We start from the raw sequence: 22,611 nt of genomic DNA on the forward strand, positions 1-22,611 counted from the left end.
GGCAGGGTTCAGAGTTATGACACATTCGGGGCTGTGCTGCAGGCATATTTGAAATACTGCCTCTGAGTCAAGCCTGGGACTGTGCTGCATCTGTCTGTCCATCTGAGGCTGCACGGGGAGAGGCCAGGAGTCCTGCGTGCTGACAAGTGAGACACAGGAATCGCAGGGAAGAATATAGCTTATAGATGCTCAACTTGCACTGCATTCCTCTGGTGGTTTCAGAGCCCTCGGGGTGAAGCCCAGCAGCCTAACGCTTCCCACTGCAGCATCCCGGGGCTCGCACGACAGAGAGACGGAGCCTGCAGCAAGGACAGGTTTTTTGGTGGAAGGTGCTGTTGGAGGCACGGGTAGGAAGAGGCATGTGGTCTTTGTGCAGTATTTGGATCTTTAGTGCTGGCTGGACGCGACATTACTTCACAGTCTGCGTGAAACTTTAGCCCTCAATGCTGTGTTCCTCTTGGGACCTCCATTTGGCTTCAAATTCTTCTGTAAACTTTATTAAGTAGCATAAAGGCTTTGCAAAGGATGGGAAAGGTTGATTCCTGAGGTACTGACTCAGAAGATGGTGGGGAAGCTTCGTGTCGTGTGGATTAAGCATAATGAGACACCAGACTTATTTAAACATTTTACCCCTTCTCCTTTTTCTTTTTTTTTTCTCTCCTTTAAAAGAGTACAGGAGGTAGATTACCAAAGGGAGAGCACGTTACATCCATGATCACTTTAACCATTGCAAGGCCAAAACGAGGGATGAAGTTATTACTGTGCGAAGAGAATTAAAAATCACCTTTAAGGAGGTGATTTGTCCTGGCCCTCAAACCAGGGCGACGAGTTACGGTGTAAGAGTGCAGCAAACACGTTTTGTCTTTAGCAGCGGCGTCTGGTAAGATGAGGAGCGAGTGCTTTTTCCCTCGAGCGTGAGCAGGCAGGGCAGGCAGCGCTGCCAGCTGGCAGCAGGTCTGCGGAGCTGCCTGCGAGAGGCAGCGAGTCCTCGGCCAGTTTCCTTTCTGCTCCTGTCCTGCAGGAACTGCTCGCCTAGCTTCTTACAGAAACACAACCTTTGTTGCCACTTGTTGTCTATTGATCCTTTGCAAGCTTTTCTTCACGCAAAACATAACTGAGTACTCTTGGTGGTCCAGGTGCTCTGTAAATAAAGATTCCAGGCGATTGATCTGGTTATGGGAGTCGTTCAGTGAAACGAATGGGACAATTTAAGATTGTGATAAAAGGGAAGGAGGGAGATGACAAACTCAGACCTGGAAATATCATTATGAATTGAGAAATAATTTCCCCCAGGAAGTGGCAGCTATCTCATCAGTCATCTAATGAGCTAGTTAGAGCAATGGAGAATACAGTTGAGGGAATAATTCTGGCATGGCAGAGAGGAGCTAGACCCAACATGCTGCTGCTATCTGACTTCTGAACATTTCCACAGGTTGGAGTTATAAGATCTGAAGTTGGACTTTCCTGATAGCATACAAGAAGGTTAACGAAGATGTTCAGTTTGCTTGATCAAATAAGAACTTAGCTTGATTTTTAGGCATACTGACTTCAGTATGTGTCAGTGCATCCACAGAGTGTCTGTCACAGTAGAACTTAGATATTGACTTCCGATAGGGATGTTCCTAGTTAAGTTATCTTTGATTTTTGTAAATGAGGAAACTCAATTTCTGCCAATTTAAAGCATCTTCTCCATTTCCTTTTGTTGCAGTGAAAGTCCTCACGGGGAGAGAGCCTCAACAGAAGACTCGGTTCAGGACGTTATGGCTGAGCACCACACCAGTGATGATGGTATGCAAAGTCTATTAACTCCTTGGTTAACTGGTGCAACCTGCTGTGGGGGAGGCAGAGAAGATAGTGCCTTGCAATTTAAGTTCAAAGTTAGATGCAAAGTGGAGTTTAGATCAGAATAGTCACTTGAAACATCACATGCAGCATTTGATGCCAATAAGTAAAAAAGTGTGGGATCAGCAGGAATCTTTAGAAGGTACCTGACTATTTTTGAAGTATCCCATTTTCAAGGGTGTCTTATCTTAGCAGCAGGCCTGGACACACTCCACGCTTGCGTGACTGTTTGAGCTCATCTAAGATCCTAGAAGGATCTTAGAGTTGGACGTCGTGGGGGAAGCATGGAGCCAAAGACTGGATACATCTCAGCGTGCATTCCTGCTCCCCTCTGCCTGTGCCAGGCATTTCCCCTTCCTTTGGCAAGGGAATTGTGAGTGCCTTAAGCCCCGGTGCTTCTGTTTTAAGGGGGCAAGCAAAATAAAATCAAAAACTGTCTTCTGCTGGGAACTAGCTGTTAGACTAGAGGGTCCTGGCGGCCTCTCTCATTGATAATTTTTGGATCTCTTTGGGGAAACGATTACATTTCTTGTCTGATGGTGAAAAGGGACAACACTGAGAATTTCACGATATTTCCTAAGGAAAAAGGGATACTGCAGTCTTTGAATTTCTGTTCTGGATAGTTCCAACGACTTTTTCTGCAATGGGAGACAGCTTCGTGGGAGCCCCATCCAGAGCAGATGAAAAGATTACGTTACTGATGCGAAACAGTGATCCCCAGAACACTGACCAGCATGTAAAGCAAACTGACCAAAACAGAACAGAATATGGTTTTATTCTTGAGTTTTGGCCCCTTGCAATTGTCTGAGTTCATTCTGTGATGGTGTTACTTGCGATGGTCTCAGTTGTAAAGGTGGGAAGAAGGTAGCAGTCCCTTAAAATTAGATGACATCCATTTTGAGCTGATCTTTAGTAATTTACTCAATGGCTCTGCCATGTGCTCCTGTGCCGCTTTTTGCTCTCTCTGCTCCAGCAGTTGCCTAACAACCTTTCCCATGGCATCGCTGTGGTCCTGTTGGCTTCATGATGTTCATACTCCAATAACAAAGTAAAAAATGTTCAGCACTGCCAGAAACGCTGGAAAATCAGTTCTCCCTCAGCAAGGTCAAGCCCTGTCACGGCAACTCCTCACCAAGGTTGTTGGGAGGAAACCTAAAGCATATGGGAGTGAACCATGAGTTTGCTGTCTCTCAAGAAAAGTGCTCTTTGGGAAAAGTGTTAGCTTCTTAAAAATGCATGAAAACGTGTCCTTTTTGAGTTGGTACCTAAAGAAGGAGCAATTTCATTGCTGTAGTGAAGGAAAGGCTAACTCATCCGCATCTGTAAGGCCTGGAACTAAAGTCTACAGGCTGAAACACCACGGAGTATACTTGCATTGTTTCTGTATGGGATTTTTAGATTGCTCGTGTAGCTGCGAGCGCACAATGATGGGAAAATGAGCAGTTAAGAGATTAAAGAAGGACACTGTTTTACAGCCTCTGGAACTAGATTGCTTGGGGCCCCTGAGCAAGGTAAAATTTGGAGGCGTTTTGGATGGAGTTCTGCAACCTACATGGAATATTCCATAGGAAGCATTTGGGAGGGAGCGTTTGGCACCAAAGCAGAGGAGGGAGCTGGGCCTCTATCTCTTTGAGGGAGGAGCAAGGTTCGGTTAACTACGGAGTCTTACATCCTTCTAATTGGGCTGTGCAGTGTCACCCCTCGGGCGTACTCGTCAAACAGGCAGCACACAGCTCCGCAACTCAGTGGGATGGATGTTCTTAGGTTTTTCTCACTCCTTCAGTCTCTAGATGGGACCAAGCACTTGCTCCCTTAGCTCTTCTGTGAGGCTGGCACTAAGCCTCCCAAAGTTAGTTGTCATCCCCTCATCTTCATTGAAGGAAGGAGTCGGTGTTGGGGTGGGCGGAGAGGTGGTGTTTTGCAGAGCACCTCTGCTCTTCACCGCCAGCCTCGCCGTGCGAGTGAGTGGACACTCCGCTTTGAGACAGGCGTAAGAGGTCAGAAATGCTGTAAGACAAGCAGGTCGTGTGTTCATTAAGTTATGTGTATGAGTGGAAAGATTTTAAACTGCTGCTTTCCTGCACAGGCTGTCAGACTGGCAGGGGTGATTGTTTGGCTTAGCCTTATTGCTCTCTTTATTCGCACAGTTTTCTTCTGTGAGCATAAGTGTAGTAGGAAAAAGCTACTGGAAATTAGAGTCCAAAATCACTTCTCTGGACAAAAGCCAGAGTCCTAAAAAGCAAATTGGAAACATAAGAAACCTGAGTGCTGCACTCATCTGGAACAATAAACACTTCTTAATGAAACAGATGGAATTTACAAAACCACACTCCCATCCCCTTCATAAATGGAGGGGGACACCAAAAAACAGCATTATCGGGTTTTTAGTATTATGAAGAAGCTGGCTCCAGAGGCAAAATAAGAGAGAGGAAAGAAGGAGCCAAAACCAGATAACCATGTGCTTTGGGGAGGCTGGAGCACGGTGGCTGTCGCAAGTTCAGACATGGGCCAGGCGTGTCTCACCCTTGGAAATATCCCACTGGTTGCTGTGGGCTGATAACGGGGTTGGTGTGAGGCTGGCCACAGCCTTACCTGAAATGTGTGATTTGACAGAATTCTGAGCTGTCTGGTTTAGTAATGGAGAAATTAATTGTTGGGGAGTCTATCTAGCAGATCCTGTTGCTGATTACCCTCAGCGCTTGGTCACTTTGTGACTCCAGATGCTGGTGGGGCTCTTTGGGGGATGCTTCTGCTCTGCTCTCTCAGACCAGCTGATGGTAGGTGGTGCTGCAGCATCAGCTTGCTTGGATGGACCTACCCTATAGATTTTCTCAAGCCCAGTTGCTACCTTGCCTGCCTACGGGCGGCCTTGGAGACCTAATTCTCGAGTGTATGCTCTCGCAAGGAATAATTGTGGAACCTGTGGCTCACATTTGGCCTCCCAGTCCTTTTTGGCTGGCTGTTGCACTGCAGAAGCTTCCCATGATGCAGAGGAGACCTCAGAGTGAAATGATTTATCTTTCCTTGTCCTGGAGAGGAACTGCAAATCTTTTTCCCCAGGAAAAAGCCTCAATTTCTGTGGACTGCTCGGCTGAGTTAAAGCTCCTTTAAAGTAATTAGAGGCTGAAGTCCACTGGGGCCGTGCGGCTGAGCTCATCTCCATTCCCCTGATGTCTGCCTAGAATTGGGAGCTGGCTTAACGTATTTTTAGACTCAACCAAAGGCAGATTTTTCCGAGTCTTAAAAAATAATCCACGTGAATTTCATACTGATTTTTCCCGAGTGTCTAAATGCCCATATTGTCCCTCTGTACAATATCAGAGCCCTACATGGACCCGGATTAGCAGCTGGTTGCAGACACGGCACGACTGTAGTTCCTGTGTGAGCGTTTTGAGTGGGAGCAGTCAGCTTTGGAGCATGTTGTGCAGCTCCAAGCGCCGTGCCACCGTGCTCGGCTCTGCCGACCCTGGGGGAGCTGCTGGCTCTCCCCATCGCTGCACAAACCGCAGCGGTGGAGGCACTGAATGTTTTCGTTAGCTTCCATGACAGTTGGATGAATAGCATGGCCTCCCACAGTGCCAGAATCCGGTCTCCTGGGTCAGGTGAACCTCACAGGCAGCAGAAATTTCCTTCTGAATAGATGCTTTATTTCTGAAGCAGCGTGGAATCAGAGGATGTTTCCCCTCCCTAAATGCTAATAACAACTCCTGCCTGCCTGCCCAGGAGGTTTAGGTTAGCTGCCTTGAGGAAGGCGTACCACAGGCAGATTTTTGTCTGAAACATACACGATTGCTCCCCAGCTTTGACATTTTTTTTTATTTTAATGAGAGACTAATTGTGCCATTGCCACTTCCATCTTTGTACACTTGAATTGCCGTAAGTGGGTTTATGACTTGGGAAACGTGCATGTGTCCCCCACGCAGAGATTAGGTAAATGCTGAAATTGCACCATCCTCGTATTATAGGGGTTCCCCTCTGAATCTTACTGCTGCCTTAAGAAGCAACACTTCATCCTCTTCCATGCTCTCATCATAAGCTGTTTTATGGTAGGTTTAAACTGTTGAATACTTACCTGAGCCCAAGTGTTTAGTGAATTATTGTTTATTCCCTTCTATCTCCTAGAGTGTGAGCCCATAGAAGCAATAGCGAAGTTCGACTACATTGGCAGGACTGCACGAGAGCTGTCCTTTAAAAAAGGAGCTTCTCTCTTACTCTATCAGCGGGCCTCAGATGACTGGTGGGAGGGACGCCACAATGGAATTGACGGCCTTATTCCTCATCAGTATATCGTCGTTCAAGACACGTATGTTACACTTTAAGCCCATCTGCAAGATGGGCTTGCTTAAAACTTAGGTGCGGAATGGAGTGGTTGCGTCAAGGTGTTGACACCAGGTGGGGAGAGTTCGTCCTTCCACCTTCCCTGCGAGAAGGGAGTCCTCTTGAAACAAGCAGAGCTCCGCAGAGGCGTAGGTGTCCACCGATGTGGAGGCGTGATATAAAAACTGTTCTGGTGCTGCCAGCCTGTTAAAGAGGCAGAGCTGGGATCTCCAGGATGCTTGTAGAAATCAGGCGCTCTCATTTGAAAGACACGTAATGATTCTTAAGAGAAAGGTGCTAGCACAGTGCTGTTGTCCTGTATGTATGTCTATGTACACAGTGCTGTATGTGAAATGCGGTGCTGTTGGTCCTATTTTGGTTGTGATTTCCTTCCCTCCTCCTTCCTAGTGAGGATGGTATCTCTGAAAGATCCAGTCCGAAGTCTGAAATAGAAATAAATTCTGAGCCACCAGAAGAAAAAGTGACTGCTAGAGCTGGTGCCAGTTGCCCAAGTGGGGGTCACGTCGCAGATATTTACCTTGCAAACATCAACAAGTAAGAACAGCCTTGCATTATTTTACTTAACTGTAAAGATCTTGGTGATGAGTCCAGTATAATGTTTCCTTCCCTGAAAAAGGTTGACTAATGAGTCCTGCCACCATTATTCTCTGCTTCCCTCTCTTCTAACTTGCTCACATTTTGCTGTCCTCTCTCTGTCACCAGTGCGGCCAATGCTCATTTAAAATCCCACTGGCTTCTCTTCCCTGTCCCCAAGGTGCCATCTGTTCCCGTTTTCCCAAATATGTCCTATTTTATAAGCTAAGCACACAAAGAAAGGGAGGGGAATAGCGGAGTGAGTTCTTATAATTGTGTGTTCCCATTCCTTGTTACGTTCTGTGATTTGTTATGTCTCGTTTACATTTAAGATGTTTTGTTTTATGGGGTGGGGGACAATTTCTTCAGAAACTAGTGTCACATTTTGTGCTAAATGACGTATCTTAAGTCCCACCATCTGGCATCTCCTGTAACATTCTTTCATTTCTCCAGCACTTCTCACCTTAGGTTACTAACCATATGCTTGCAGTGAAACAACACACCTCCCTGTTGCTCTGACTTTACCTCCTCAACCAGAAATCATTGCTTTAGCCAACACTCAACATAATAAAAAAATGGGAAATTAAGCTAGTACTGGACTAAAATTCTTTATCTGTTATTTAATTATTCTAGAGCAGACTTATCCCCCTTATCTTTCTGATGATTTCCTTCATATTAAAAAAAAAAAAGCCCAAGGTCTCTCTATTGTGCAGTGAAGGTATTACTATGATAATTACAGTTTTATGGGAGTGAATATTTTTAACCTTCAGTTAATTTAACAGAACGTAGTGTAGAAAGGCATTAGCAGAAATTCATCCTTTTTAAAGGTTTGGACCTGCTAATGTCCCACACAGAGCCTGGTCCTTAGTTTTATGGTGTCAACAGAGCTCCGTTGATACCAGTGACGCTATGTTAATCTGCATCACCTTGGGGTCTGGGCTTTCTTTTATGATATTTATTGCCTGAGCCATTGAAGTATGCTGTTCTGCTGGTTATGGAAAGATTTGTATAATGATCCGACCTATGTTGGAGCTTCACCATCTGCTGGTTTTGGTAGCGTTGTATGTAGTGTTTGTAAGAAGCCTGGGTAATGTCCACTCCAGTTTTTTTTTTCCCTTTAGTAGGGAAACTGATATTTAGCAATAGTAGCATAAGACTCATTTTGTTGTTTTTTCTTTAGGAATGAATCTTCTGACCTATGTGTGAACAGACTTGAGCAAAATTAAATCAGATGGTTTCGCAATGACAGTTGTGCCACCCACTGAATTATTATTTGGATGCCAAAATCCTACTGGAGTTAACACTTTCTTGCAGTTATTCATGGGGCTGGTGCTATATATAAACGGATCCTTCCCTGTATAATGGATGCCAAGCTTCAGACCTATGGCATAAAGTATTCTGCTGCATTCATACGATTTGAATGGAATCGTGCTGTCAGACCGCATGGTGCTGGGGTAGAAACTAAATTGTTTGGACCAGCTCATCCATTTGACATCATCTTTTGGTATATCTGTAGCCCTACAGAGATAATGCCCTATGGTCCTGCTAAAGCAATGAAAAAGAAACATCTATTACCACCAGCAAATACTGGAAATGATCGTTAACCCCGAAGTATGGGGTTCTTTGCTTGCCAATCTCTGAAAATAACAACTTGATGCCTTGGGCCAGGAGCTTAGTAGACTTATACTGTGTCCTCCAGTCAAAAATTGTAGCTCTGCTCTTCTCATGTAATAAAAACACATCATCAAAACCTGTTGATGGCACAGAGGGTTTTTTTTGTTCAAATACAAATTCTTTTCTTCTTGACCAAGTTAATTACATTCCATCCAAGTTTTCTGGTTTTGCTGTGAATGCGCACAGCTGCCAGAAACTCAGTCTTGTTGTTAGAAGTGTTAAACTGGAATGATTTATAATTTCACTGTTTCACAATGACGCCTTAAAATCCTGGGTGTATTTGTAATCTGGGTATCTTTATGTCTCTTCCCGTTGTCCTCTGTGTTGTTTTGGGGGGATATCTTCAAATTACAGCCCGTTATGTGTACCTGCTTGTATTGACTTGTTTTGCTTTTGTGACTGAAGGCAAAGAAAGAAACCAGAGTCAGGCAGCATCAGAAGAGCCTTCCGTCAAAGTGACAGCCACGGACTAGGTAGTTCAATGGCAGAACCAGCCTCCCCAGGAGCCATAGCCGGTTCCAGACCCTCATCTCAGCCCATTATGAGCCAAAGTCTTCCTAAGGAGGTGCCGGATAAATGCTCCATCAGTGGCCACGGCAGCCTCAATTCTATCAGCCGACACTCGTCTCTGAAGAACAGGATAGACAGCCCGCAGATCCGGAAAACTGTGACAGCAGGGAGGTCCAAGAGCTTCAACAACCACCGGCCCATGGACCCTGAGGTTATTGCACAGGTAAAGAGGAGTGCTTTGCCTTAAAGATTTGTTTTGGAAACTTAAAGGAGGTTGGATACAATGAGATGTTGTAATGCAAAGTCTGATTTAATCTCGTGTCCCTTCTCGCAGTGCAATATTAACTTACTCCCCAGCTTGAGCCTAGTCCCTCAGCCTCACTTGCTGTCAGTCACTGAGGCTGCTTTCATGAGTGAAGATAGTCAGGTCTTTCCTCCATAAAAACTTGGCCCCGTTCATTATTCAGAATTTGGTTTCAACAATAAAAACGTCCCTTTCAGAAAGTTACACAGATTCCAAAGCTGTCAGCAAAAAATTAAACAATCATAACTTCAAGACATGAGAAAAGTGAAGTATTTAGTGTCAATTGAACATTCTCCTGTCAGTCTTGCGAGCTTGCCTGTGGTTAGACATTGGAAGCATATGTAGTAGTGCAGTCAAAATACAAGCAGGCTGCTGAGTTGTACCGTGCTCACAGTGGCATCTTTATATGCTCACAGGGTTCAGTGTGTGATTACAAACTGACTTTGAACATAATACTGCTAGTTTTCATTAGTTATTTATTTAGACAAGTGCCGTGAAATGGGGGCAGGCTCCTGGTGCGTACGCGGCTGCGCTTTGGCTCCGCTTTGGGACTGACTCCACACACTGAACCAGGCAACGAGGAAGCCGGCTGCTCAGACTCCTGTGCAGCTTAAAGGGAAGGGTGTCCTTAGTATTTTTCTTCATCTTTGCTAGTTTTGCCACAGACCAGTTTATTACAGATTTTTCATCTCTGCGCGTTCTCGGTGTCACCATGCACAGAGGTCTGTCCCGTCCCGGTGTCAGGAACCATGAGCTGCCACAGCATCTGCTGCTGTTAACCAAACCCTAAGTGTCTTGCATCCGTACATCTCTACTTTCACAAGCAGAACAGAAAACAAGACAGTCAGACTTAGATTTGGACAAGTGGCAGCTACTAGTGGGCCAAATGATGTAAATGTTACAGATTTCCTTCATCCACGAAGGACCGTCCCTTTCTCCCTCTCCAAGCTGGTAGATGTTCCTGCACACGTGTGTTGCCCCTGCCAACGGCTGTCAGTGTGCCACGGGGCTATCTAAAGCCAAGGAATGCTGGGGGCTCCGATTACAAAGCCAGCCCTGGGAGACCTGACTTCTCTGCCTGCTGCAGGACCTCGCAGCTTTCTAAAGAGCTGGGGGAAGATATGTGAAAATTAAACATGGCTTTTATTGACAAAACAGCAACACCAAGTAATGAATAAGGTCCAAATAAAAATCTGATACGCGCTCTGATGGACAGTTGCATTTTGCCACTATGAATATCTTTAGCCCGTTTATTCCAGTGGAGTTATAATATACGGTTCTTGTTGTCTTCATATTTCGTTGTCCTTCCAAGGCTTTGGTTGACATAAATCAGTTTCTTTGTTTTTTCATTTAAGCTCTAACTGAAGTTGTTCTGTCTCCTCTTTCTGCCAGAATGTTAACTCCATTGTCTTCACTGGAGAAGAGTTTGGGGAAAAAAAGAAAAGGGGCGGGGGCGGGAGGGAGAACAGTGGGGGGAAGCTGTGTTAAATTAGTGTTTCTCTTTGCCCTGTAGTATCTCTTCAAACACCATCTAATAATCATCATGCATTTTACATATTTTCCCTAACTTCATAAGCAAAATCTGCCTGGCCTCAAGATAGACTGGGAGGTGTCAGATTTCTGTCTCTGGTTTCCTCCACCATTCCTTGACTGATTTTACCTTCCCCACCCCCTGAAAAACCTCTAAGGAAGCTAAAAAGCTGTAGCCAAGCTGTGAGTCACAGAAAGGCTGAGCTCTGCTGCTCTCCAGCGAATTCCGTGCCCCCGTGGGCTCCGCAGCACAGGCTGTAGCAAACATGTAGGTCCTGCTGCAGCTGAGAACAAAAAAAGCCACATTTTTCTCTCAAAGTTTCTTTATATGTATTTGTTAATAACTGTAATATTTTATAAGAGGAAGGAGAAGTGCCAACTTGAATTTCTATGTACGTTTCTGATGTCTTCTGTGTTTTCTAAAACATGACAATTTTGAGTCCCATGTAATACCTTTCTGAGAAGGGAAGACTGCTTGGATGGCAGGAAAACCGTGAGGCAGCAAGAACACAAGGATTTCAGCATTCGGTGTGTGGCCCATCAGCCGGTGTCAAAATCATCAATGTTTTCCAAGAATTTACTCTCCTCACTCTCACGTGCTAAATAAAGTGCAAGAATGGATCCTGATACTTTGAATCACGTGTTTTTCTGTTTGTTGCTGCATTTTGGGATTTTACTCATCTTTGAAGTCCAAGCAGCATCAGGACCAGCAAAGGACCAGATTAGCATCGAGAAAGTGCTAGCAATTATTTTGCTCCCTGTTGATGGAAAATGTTACCGCTCATTGGCTTCAGCGTGTAACGCTGTGTAGTTTGGCGGGGGTTTCACTTCCGCACCTAAAGGTCCTTGACCCACCAGTTGGTTTGAGTGTTGGTGTTTACGGGCTGAAAACAAATACGTCGTTCTCAAAGACTGACTTTTATCTCTGTATTTATGTGTCTGGGTTCTGTTACTCACTCGGTTTCTCTTTTGTGTTTGCAGGATATTGAAGCTACTATGAACTCTGCTCTGAATGAGCTGCGGGAGCTGGAGAGGCAAAGCAGTGTCAAGCACACGCCAGATGTTGTCCTCGACACCCTGGAGCCTTTGAAGACGTCTCCAGTGGTGGCCCCCACCTCGGAACCCTCCAGCCCTCTGCACACTCAGATCCTCAAGGACACTGAACCAGCTTTCCAGCGCAGCGCTAGCACAGCCGGCGACATTCCCTGCACCTTCAGGCCAGTGAAGTCGGTCAAAATGGCCACCCAGGTGAAACCTCCAGCAACTCGGCCAAAGCCGACAGTTTTCCCCAAAACAAATGCCACGAGCCCCGGCGTTGCCTCCTCTGCATCTCAGCAGCCTACTGACAAGTCCTGTACTGTCTGATAAACTCGATGCTGCTCTGTGGTTATAACTGTATTGTTTCACATGAAGAGACTCTGTTAAAGACATTAAAATTCCTATTTAACTAATTTTTTTGAACTTCTGATGAAGGTTAGGTGTGAACTGCTACTTACTGCTGGGAGCACTTCCTGGGAGTAAACTAAGCGGTAACAACCTCGTCCCATGTACCCGCATCAGTGATGTTCGTAAGGCAAAACAGTTCGTGCCACACTTAGGAAATCCAATATCGGGTCACTGTGAAGCTGAGGAGGAAAACACACAACAAGCGACGAGTTGGATCTTGGTTTCTAGTTGATGCCTTGTTCAAGTGTTTGGCCACCGAAAGAAATATTTCGTGGCATCATGTTTTGAATACTGGTGTAGTGACTTATATATTCTGTGTTCCATTTATCACAGGGAAACAATAGGATAGATTTTAGTCTATTGCATGTTTTGGTGCCACTGGTTACGTGGAGCTTGGACATGCCTGTTTCTTGTGCATTATTATTATTATTATTACGTCGCCCGCTGGTGCCACGGTGGTTAAGGGTCTGTCTCGACTTCCATCACATCCTCTGGTTTTGTTTGTTTGCTCCCCTGTTCCTCCCCCCGGGGCCAAAGCTCTTGGCCATCCAGCCTCATCCTTTAGTCGACACTTGTCATGAAAAATAGTTTACTCTGGAACACTCTTAGATTTTGTGGAGTTATACGTAATATGTGTCTGTGCAAATATAAACAAACATGTTCCTGAGGTTTAGGAGCATAAGAGCCCAGTTGTTGCTTATGGACAATCTAGCTGTTTTCCCCCTTTGCTCTCCCATATTTAAAAACGGCTTTATTGTTTTTCAGTGTAATTTTCAGCCCATAGGCTATGATGTGGTGTGTAGTCTCGGGAGACTGAATGTAAAAACAAGCTAACTTTTGAAAACTGAGCGTACTCTGATGGGAGTTCATTTACTAACGCACACGTTCTTGTTTTCATTGTGTATCAAGATGGATCCTTACCAAAATCCCAGTTACGAGCACTGTAAAAAAACTTCAATCAGAAGTTCTCAAACTTTGTACCTTCTCCCTCTTTCTGGTTGCAAACGCTTCGGTTGGTGGCTGTGACCGCTGTGAACTGCTTTAGGGATCTCCGCTCTTATAGAGTGGTGTAGGAACCACTGCTGGGGACAGGGACGTGACAGCATGCAGCTTCTGGAGTGGCTTCCCTACGTGTTCGTCGGTAGACTGGCATGCCTCCGTAGGACTCCGCGGATGTGAATGAATTCTTAGTTATTTGTGTTTATATGGTAGGCAGCAAATGCTTCAGCCGCTAGCAGGCTGCATGAACTCTTTTGTACTCTACTGAGAATTTTCCACAATGCTAACATTTATTTAATTAAAAAAAAAAAAAAAGGCATGTGCCACTTACAACGGTAGAGAAGATCTCGCGGTCCTGCAGGAGAGGAGACTCTGGCTGACCCTCAGCTCACCTTGTTCCCAAACTTTTCTGGGATTTAAAAACAAGCTGCACATCTTACATTTTCATCAAATAAATTCAGGCATGGACAAGATAAGAAAAGTCATTTTCCTCTCCCGTTTAGCCAAGTTTCTTTTAAATTTGTGGGTTTCTCACACTTCGCTTCCTTTGAGACTGCAATGTCATTTTAATTGGCACTTAGTAATTAAAAAAGAAGAAACAAAACTTGCATTTCTAAGAACAGTTTCTTCAATGTACTTTTTCTGATTCGTTTAGGATGTTACTCAGAGAAATGAGTGGGGTTCTTCTGTGGCCCAGTCCATCCCCACGCGCACACCCCCATCTCTACACATGGAATAGATCCATATTAATGATGGTTTTTGAAAAGACCAACTTTCTCTATGCCCTAAATTAAGAACATATGAAAACTGGGGAACACCGGAAAGATTTCAGTGAGAACGCTGCTATCTCTGTTTCCTGCGCTGATCTGTAGCAGCAGTTCCCGCCGGGAAGCCCTGCGGTACGTGTGTGACTGTCACCGGACCTTACCCTGTTCCTCTCGCAGGGGAAGATCCCCAACAGTGCGACCGGCGACCTTTGCTCTCAGGTTCTGATGGACTTCTACCACCAAGGAGTCATTTGTTCTTTTGGGGAAAAATAGAATTAAACTTGTAATTTTTTGCTCAGGCAGAATTTTCTGGCATTTACTTTAAGTAGGGAGTTTTTGGTTTTGTTTTCTTTTTGGTCACGAACGACCAAAGCTAATCTGTGTCAAGAGCAGGATCTCTGTAACTTTTCTTCGACTCATTCGTAATGCCTTATTTTCTTTATATTTTTATGCCTAGCATTCATGTTTCTAAGAATAAGTGTCCAGCCACGCACAGCACATTCGGAGGAGATGCTCCTTTCTGCCTTCGAGGAACTGAAGTACGAATGGAATTTGGGAGATAAAAACGACTTCAGGTTACTGTAACAGCACCTGTCTGTATCTGAATTACTGTGCTTATCTCTAGCATCCACAGCTCTGGGACAATCCTACTGGCGAGGGGAATATGCTTAGCAGGATAACCTGTATATTGAGCAACTCAACTGGAATTCTGGTGTGCACTGTGATTGACACTTACACTTAACAGCAAGCAATACGGCAGGCTGAAGATCGTCCTTCCTCTTCCACCTGCTCTGGGGCTGCCCAGCCAGCAGAGGATTCACACACGCACACGGGAGAATACAAAAATGACAAAAAAGGAAAATTCTAGCTTGTCTGCTTCACTCTGTGAACGTACAAGGCTGAGAGAACGTTTGCCACGAGTGTTTGACGACCAGTCGTTGCAGGAGAGGTGGGAAGGAGAAACTGGAAATGTCGGCGCCGCTCCCTGCACAACCAGTGGGCATCGTGTGGGAGAGCGCGATGTGGGGCGGGCGAGCACGACGCAGCGGTTTGCTTGGGGAGGCATCAATGTTACTTCATATCTTCATACTCAGAAGAAAGATTAGCTCTTCCATGGAAATCCTCTTTCATGACTTTTATGTAATGTTTGTGTCAAATATAAAGACAAGAAGTGTTTGATAACTGGAATAACGTATGTCTGTTTGATAGTGCTTTGTATGAACAAAGGGTTCTTGTTCATCAGATGTTGGATTGAAATAATCCAAAGCAAAACTTTTAAAATAAAATACGATTTTAGGTGATCAATCTTAATAGTTTCTGAAGCTCTAACCTTTTATGTTTTATTTCCCTAGTTGGGAATTGAGCAGTGTGCTTTAACGATTGCTTAAATTTCTGCCTCTCTAAGGTAATCCAAAGGCTCGCAGTTTATAAATTGTAAATTTGTTCTTCATGTCAAAGCAGTGGGACATGAGCGAACTCTCTCACTTTATCTGTACTGGATATTTTGTGGCAATGAAAATGATTAAATAATTAGAGTGCACTGTGACAGCAGAAAAAAAATTGTTGTATATGTATGTATTTTGATACCTGTTCAAAAAGAGTCTTTGGGTTTCCTGTGATGAATACCTCATGTGTTGGGTTTTGGGACTTTTGGTTGACTTTTTTTTTTACTTTTTTTTTTTTTTTTTTAAAGGCAAGATTGTTCTTGCACAAAAGTAGGTTAAGGTAACCGAGTTCTCATAAATTTATTTACTGAATCAAAACACTTCGGAGTTTGGCAAGAAATTCCATCTGTTACAGTTCCCCACCTTGCACTTGGTCCAGGGGGAGCCGTCGCCCGGCGGTTCCCTGCGCGCCTGGAAGAGCTCTAGCAATATTAAGCCAAAAGAGGTCGCTGCAGATGGAGTTTGCTGCCTTATTTCTCTTCTGTGTGTCAAAACCTCAAATTTGGTTGAACGTTGTCTAGGTTTGGGGGTTTGTTAAGCATTTGAGAGGTGTCCTTCAATAGAGATAAATGTCTCTAGTTAGCACGTCAGATCCTTTACATGCGTGTTACCTGATAGACGGGAACGCTCTGGCGCCCGATGAAATATGTGTTGAGGGAATTCTTAAATGAGATTATGCTCTCAGCAGGGCGTAGTTTGCTGGTAAGGCAATGGTAATGGTGGAAAAGTACCCATCGAGGCAATTATCTGATGGACGGGGTGAGAGGCTGAGCGCTCTGGCCCCTGTTGGAGGTGAGGAGCAGCCTCTGCCCCTTCCCCTGCGGGCGCTGCTGGTGCGGGGGCAGGTCGGGGGCTCGGGGATGTCCGTGCTGGGCAGGACCGAGCCCCGGCTGCGAGGGGTGTGCTGCGAATATAAACACATTTATCCCGGGCTAGGGAAACTGCTTGAAAAAAAGCCCAACAAACTGAAAGGAAAACAGAAGTTTGGGCACTCCCATCACCAAGGAGCCTGCCCAGAGCAGAAAAATGAGTTTAATAAGCTGGGGATTGATTTATTTTGAGATTTCTAATTTTCACAAAACTGATGAGCCTTTTCGTGGGTTTATCGGGCCTTGGCTAACATCCCACAAATGCAGTTATAGACATAAGCCGTTCCTTTAGCAGCCCGGTAGCACTAGAGGACTTTGTGGAAGGGGGTGATGTTCTCTTCCGGATGAACGTTGTTCCCTGCAGGATGTTCCCATTCTCCGGCTCTGGGAAAACACCGAGCACTTACTGGTGCTCTGGACTGAATTTTGGGGTTTGAGCTTACATATCACTTCGAAAGATAATCCTCTCTCGGGATCAGCTTTCTGCTTGTCTCTGTGTGTGTGTCCGACAACCTGGTACTTGAAAAAAATAAAAAAAATACTTGACCCACTGCCTTGTGCCCGCCGGGCTCGGACGGGGCCGGGATGCTCCGGCGGCTGCAGGTTTCAATCACTCTGTCTCTGCCGACCGCCCCGCCAGAGGCAGAGGAATTATTTTCCAGGCTTGGTTCTAGGAATCTATTTTGGTGGATCTAGAGATGCCAAAACAGCAATTCAAGGCTTGGAAAATTTAAGGTGTTTTGGGGTTTGTTTTGGTTTGTTGGTTTGTTTTTTTTTTTTCCCGTTTATATTTTGTGCTTCCTATAATGTAGTTTGAGACGAGAGCGTTGTTTTTCAACGATGGGCCAAAAAGAGGTGAAGGCGGCAAGGGAGGGCAGCTCCCTACTGTACTAATACTTGATCTACCAAGCTTCATACAGGGTAAATATTTAGCGGTTTGCAATGGAAATAATAGATGGACCCTTCCTTGTAAAGGCACTGTAGTAACCTTACTTCTGAAGCGGACTTCACCAGCCTTGCTCTCCGGGCAGAGTCCTGTAATTTGAATAACCGAAGTCCAAAGGGGTTGGACTCGTGAGTGTGCCAAACTGCTGGAGCAATACTTGGGAGCAGCGGGTTCTTCAAAAGACCAGCTCCGTGTAGCCAAAACAGGGCAATTATCAAAAACCATCTCTTTGACGCATTTTCAAGGATCGCAGTGATGTCGTGGTTCTGCTGTAACGTGGGAAAGTTCGGTCGCAAAGTCTAGAAATCGTTGTTTTCTCTGTTGGTCTGAAACCTCAGTCCTGCAGTCGTGGGCTCGGGCTGGTACGGTGTGTTGGGGTTTGGGTTTTTATTAACAGCAGTTGTTTAATGGTGGGATGGAATGTTCTTGCTAAAACAGTTTCCATTGTTTCATGTCTTCTACACCAATATATATATGGTGTATATATTAAACTGTGTAAAATTGTACTTTGTATATATAACTCTGTACAATATGGAGGTACATCCTTTTTTTCCTTTTGGTACAGTATTGTACAGTACTAGGAGTTATATGTGTTGGAAATGTTAAATCCATACTGGGGCAACAAAATGTATCCATTGTCATTAGCAATAGTTTTTGGAGAAATAAATGTTTTGGGTATGGTGGAAATCCTGACACGACGTACGGAGCGAGTGTGTGGCTGCGGGCGCCTGGCTTTGAGCGAGGGGGAGGATGAGCATCGCCTGTGGGCGCCTTCCTCGGCGGGCGACACCGACTTTGCGGCTTTTGGGGAACCCTTGGGAATTTTCTTTGGATGGCGCCTGGCACTGGTAAGTAGATGAGGAGGAATCTGCGGGAGGCAGAAACGCACGGTGTGGTTCGTGGGGGGCTTGATCGCAGCGGGGAAGGAGCAGGGCGATAAAGGGGACCTGAAGAACCAGTGGCATGAGTGTGGTGCCACCAGCCGCAGGCAGAGCCCCGCGTTTCCTCGCCCTGGGCCCGCACACACCTGCCAGTAACCATGGGATTTGGCAGAGCACAAACTTCCCCTTGCAATGACCTGATTTAAAAGTGCTTAATCTTCATCGTTTTCCTGGAGAGGATGGGCCTCCGCCTGTCTCTGGGAAAGAGGATTTAAGATTGAGATTACGGATTGGACTGTTATTATTACTGCCTTTCCCCCATCTCAGTTTTTCAATGAGCATTTTTCAGAGCACGGTGAGGAAACGGTGTCAGGCGTTTGTTATTTTGGAGTCTCTTTGTTTAGGTTTCAAGGGATTAATTATTTATGCTGAGGTTTGATGTTTAACCGAGCTGGTTTGGGCTGTGCTGGGAGTCAGCTGGGGACAACCGACCCCACCGTCGCTGGGCTGAGCTCCTGCAGGGACGGAGCATCCCTGTGCTCCCTGGGAATGGAGCATCCCCGCGCTCCCCGGGGACGGAGCATCCCTGTGCTCCCTGGGAATGGAGCATCCCCGCGCTCCCCGGGGATGGAGCATCCCTGCGCTCCCTGGGGACCGGGGCGAGGAGGGGGCTTGGGCGGCCACTTCCCCCGTGCTGGTTGGGCCCATGTCCCCTATAAAAGCAGCTGCTGCAGGGGTTGAAGAGCTGGAAAGCCGGGATGGAAATGCCTTAAAGCAGGCTGGGCACCCACCGTGGGCACGGCAGCGACTGCTCGGTGATCTCTGCCCCCTGTGCCTCAGATCTCTGCTGCAGAAGCTTGTTTTGCTGGGAAAAAACCACCTCATTTTTCTGCAGAGTTGCAGGTCTGCTTTGCAGCAAGGTGGGACAGACCTGTGCCTCTAGTACACAAAGTAATATTTTATTAATTTTTTTTCATCTGGGGACTGCAGTTTGAGGCTGTCACGGTGCTTTGGTCATCTGCCTTTGCAGATGTGCCGTTGCCAGCCCGGTGCCGGCTGCGGCTGGCAGGGGTTCAGCCAGCCCCCCTGCGCAGGGTGGGGGGTTCTGCCCCGCATCTGCGTCAAACCAAAACCGCAGCGCAGACCCCAAAACCGGCCCGTCCTGGGATGGCCCCAGTGCTGCTCCCTGGGCTCTGCCTCCTCCGGGACCGGCCAGGGGAGCCGGGAGCCGTCCTCAATCTGCCGACGGCCGGGGTGAAGCCTGCTTCCCTTCCATCCCGATGAACCTTCAATTAGTCTCCATCGATTTCTGGGGGGCACGGGTGGCTTCTGGCATGTTGGTGGTTGTTTCTTTATTTTTTTAAAGCATGAAATAGGAGTCAGAAAGGTAGCGGGGTGACACAAATAACAAATGATTTTTGATTTTCCATGAATCGCTGCTGTCCAGCCGCGCAGGGGAGGACACAGTAATCCCTTAAACCCTTCTGATGGCATCATTTCTTCCAAACTGGGGATAGCTCTGACCCTCCCCTCTCAAACCTCTTTGCTGTTAACAGATAAACGCGTGCAGCGGTACGAGACGGGAGGGTTCGGTCGCTCGTGGGGGGGGTGAGGGAGGGAATGGCGATGCTCTGGGTGGGACCGCGGGATCTGATGGTGAAGAGATGGGACGTGCGGCAAGGCCGTGCCTGGGTCCGGCTTTGCTGGGCTCTGCTGGGATGAGCTGGGCTGTGGGCAGTGGCCAGGCCGGGTGCGTGACCTGGTGTGAAACTGGGTGTGCAAACTGGTGTGTTCCCAGCCTGCAGCCCAGTGCCACCGGTGTCCCCAGCCAAGGCCGACCCTGGGGCTGGTCTCCGAGCACAGCAGGACCCACGGCCGTCCCTCACGGACGTGTCCCGCGCTCAGCCTGTCCCCAGGAGCAGGTTTGTCCCGGGGACAGTGTGGGGACAGCACCGGGGCCCTGGGCTTCCCATGCCTGCGCCCCGTTTCTGTCCCAAGCCCCCCATGACAAGGTCCCTGCTGCGGGCAGAGCACGTCCCTGCTCGGCCTTTATTTTTTAGGCTTTGCTGCCACCAGCTGGAACCATTATTTTTATCACAAACTTGGTTTCAAGGCCGTGGTTCTGCTCTCCCGGATGCTACAGTCGGGCACCCGCAGCACCCGCAGGGTTTTGCTGCCCGCGGGCACGTGGCGGCCCCGGCTCTCGCTGCGTGTTCGGGGCCAAGTGGGATTTCCTGGTCCCTGACCGTGGATGTGAACAGTCTGAGCCGGTCCGGCGGGATTTGGGCGGCAGCTTTGAAACGGGGAGGAGAAAACCTGCTGTTGGGGCGAACGGGGAAAGGAAATAAGCTGTAAAATTTGAAAGGGTAGAAAAAGGAGGGGGATAAGGGAGCCTGAAAAGAGCCGGGCTCTATTACAGGGCAAAACCCCACGGGTGAGTTCTGGGGGTCGGACTGGGATCTCCCCCGGGGCTGGCCCTGTGGCGAGCTGGGGGAACTGGGATGCCCGGGAGCCCCCGGGCTCTGAGGGCTGGCACCGTCCCGGCATCAAGGTGCCTGTCGGTTTCCCTTTCAGACATGGCTGTGGAGAACTGTATGAAAAGACTTGCAGCACGACCTGAAAATAACCCTGTTTTGGGTGTTATAAAATATTTTAATTATTTCCTTCCTGTCTGTCTTTACCCCTCCCCAGCCCCAATCTGCTCACCCATCGGTGAAAGCAACGCGTACGGGTTCAAAGTCTCAGAAAACGCCTGAGTCTGGGGTTTCTGCCTTTAACAAAAAATGTCTTTGTTTCAGTTTCTCTTCGCAGCAGGGAGCTGAATGGCACAAGGGGCCGTCCCTCTCCCGCCGTCCCAGCACGGGCTCCCGGGGCTCCGGGGCAGGAGCGGAGGTTGCGGAGCCCGGGGGGGCCGTGGGGTGAGCGCGGGGGGCTCGATGCACCATTGCACCCGCGGGTGGGCAGGTCTAGAAGAAACTCGGCTGGAATTTCCCTCCCGAAGTCTTACTTGCCCCTCTTCCTTCCGTGAACTGCTCTCGTCTACAATTTCAGTGCAGCCTGAGATGAGAAATGAGCTGTGTTTTCCTTCTGCGCGGGGAAAGGCTTCTTCAGCATCTCCAGCTCACGTCAACAATCTTTTTTGTCTGCTTAGTTGGGGGTTATCACGCAGCAGCCCAGCCACGCTGCATCTGCACCCAGAGCTCGGCAGAGCTGTGTGGATGGACCGACGGGCCCGTCTGGGGGGACAGGCACAGGCTGGAGGGCGCAGTCACCACGTGCACGGAAAATAAGCCTGGAAGTGGCGTCGAGAAGCCACCCCGTCCCTTGCTCTTCCTGTTGGCGGAGCTGCAGCAAAATTACTTTGATGAAAAGTGACTTGAGGTTTCGCTTGGTTGGATTCCCGTCACTGCGCGGCCGCAGCCGCGGGCTGTCGTGAGCTCTGCCGCCCGCCGCCAGCCCGAGACGCCCCTCGGGACGCCGGGCAGGGCCCCTGCCCCACAGATCCTGCCCCTGCCCCACAGGCCCGCAGCTCAGCAGCTCTCCACGGCTTTCTCAAGCAGACTCGCACGTGGCTGGGAAATGAAGCTCAGCAGTAATTAGCAGGCTAGCTAGGTGCAGAGTTTGTGTGCAGACTGGGGAAGCATCGTATCGATTTTTGGATGCACCACGCGCTGATGTTATTCACGTACCTTTGCAGGCTTCGTTTTGTGAGGACAGGGCCTTCAGACACACGTCCACACCAGCCTGAAATAATTCCTGCCGGTGGGAGCCTGGCTGCTGGTGCTGAGGCCGGGCAAGGTGAGGCGCAGGCGCCTCTCGGCCGACAGGAGAGCCGGGGGCGTGAGGAGCCCCGCTCTGCCCTGCACAGGCTCCGGGGTGTGCCCTGAGTGCTCTGCGTCCCACCTGCATCCCGCATCCCACCCTGCATCCCACCTGCATCCCACACCCCGCGCTGCATCCCACCCTGCGTCCCGCATCCCACCCTGCATCCCACCCTGCATCCCACACCCCGCGCTGCATCCCACCCTGCGTCCCGCATCCCACCCTGCATCCCACCCTGCATCCCACACCCCGCGCTGCATCCCACCCTGCATCCCGCATCCCACCCTGCATCCCACCTGCATCCCACACACCGCGCTGCATCCCACCCTGCATCCCGCATCCCACCCTGCATCCCACCTGCATCCCACACACCGTGCTGCATCCCACCCTGCGTCCCGCATCCCACCTGCATCCCACACCCCGCACTACATCCCACCCTGTGTCCTGCATCCCACCCTGCATCCCACCTTGCATCCTGCGCCCTGCCCTGCATCCTGTCTGCCAGCTGCCTGCCCGCGCTGTGAGCCCCTGCCTGCGCTCCCTGCTGCCTCTCGCCCCGGCAGCGCTGGGTGCCGAGGGTGTGGGGCTGGTTCTGGTCCCCCTCTGGGGACATCCCATGGAGGCACTGCTGTAGCTCTGGATTCAGTTCCCGGTGGGACTGTGCC

The 22,611-nt window shown here is 48.2% G+C and overlaps 1 protein-coding gene across 3 annotated transcripts in view; it reads left to right on the top strand.

The window, feature by feature from the left end:
* The window catches only part of SRGAP2 (SLIT-ROBO Rho GTPase activating protein 2), a 112,837-nt gene extending 94,901 nt beyond the window's left edge, over window positions 1–17,936 (top strand). For 2 of the 3 annotated variants that reach the window (XM_063356342.1, XM_063356343.1), the window contains exons 19-23: window positions 1,709–1,788; window positions 5,965–6,145; window positions 6,568–6,714; window positions 8,833–9,160; window positions 11,753–17,936. In XM_063356342.1, the coding sequence (XP_063212412.1) occupies window positions 1,709–1,788; window positions 5,965–6,145; window positions 6,568–6,714; window positions 8,833–9,160; window positions 11,753–12,136 (1,120 nt within the window). In that variant the 3' untranslated portion in view covers window positions 12,137–17,936. Of the gene's footprint in view, window positions 1–1,708; window positions 1,789–5,964; window positions 6,146–6,567; window positions 6,715–7,933; window positions 9,161–11,752 lie in introns of those variants that run through there. The other variant, XM_063356344.1, reaches the window with a different exon arrangement.
* Window positions 17,937–22,611: the final 4,675 nt, after the last annotated feature.

The sequence above is a fragment of the Chroicocephalus ridibundus genome, chromosome 20 (genome assembly GCF_963924245.1).
Source record: "Chroicocephalus ridibundus chromosome 20, bChrRid1.1, whole genome shotgun sequence".
Taxonomy (NCBI): domain Eukaryota; kingdom Metazoa; phylum Chordata; class Aves; order Charadriiformes; family Laridae; genus Chroicocephalus; species Chroicocephalus ridibundus.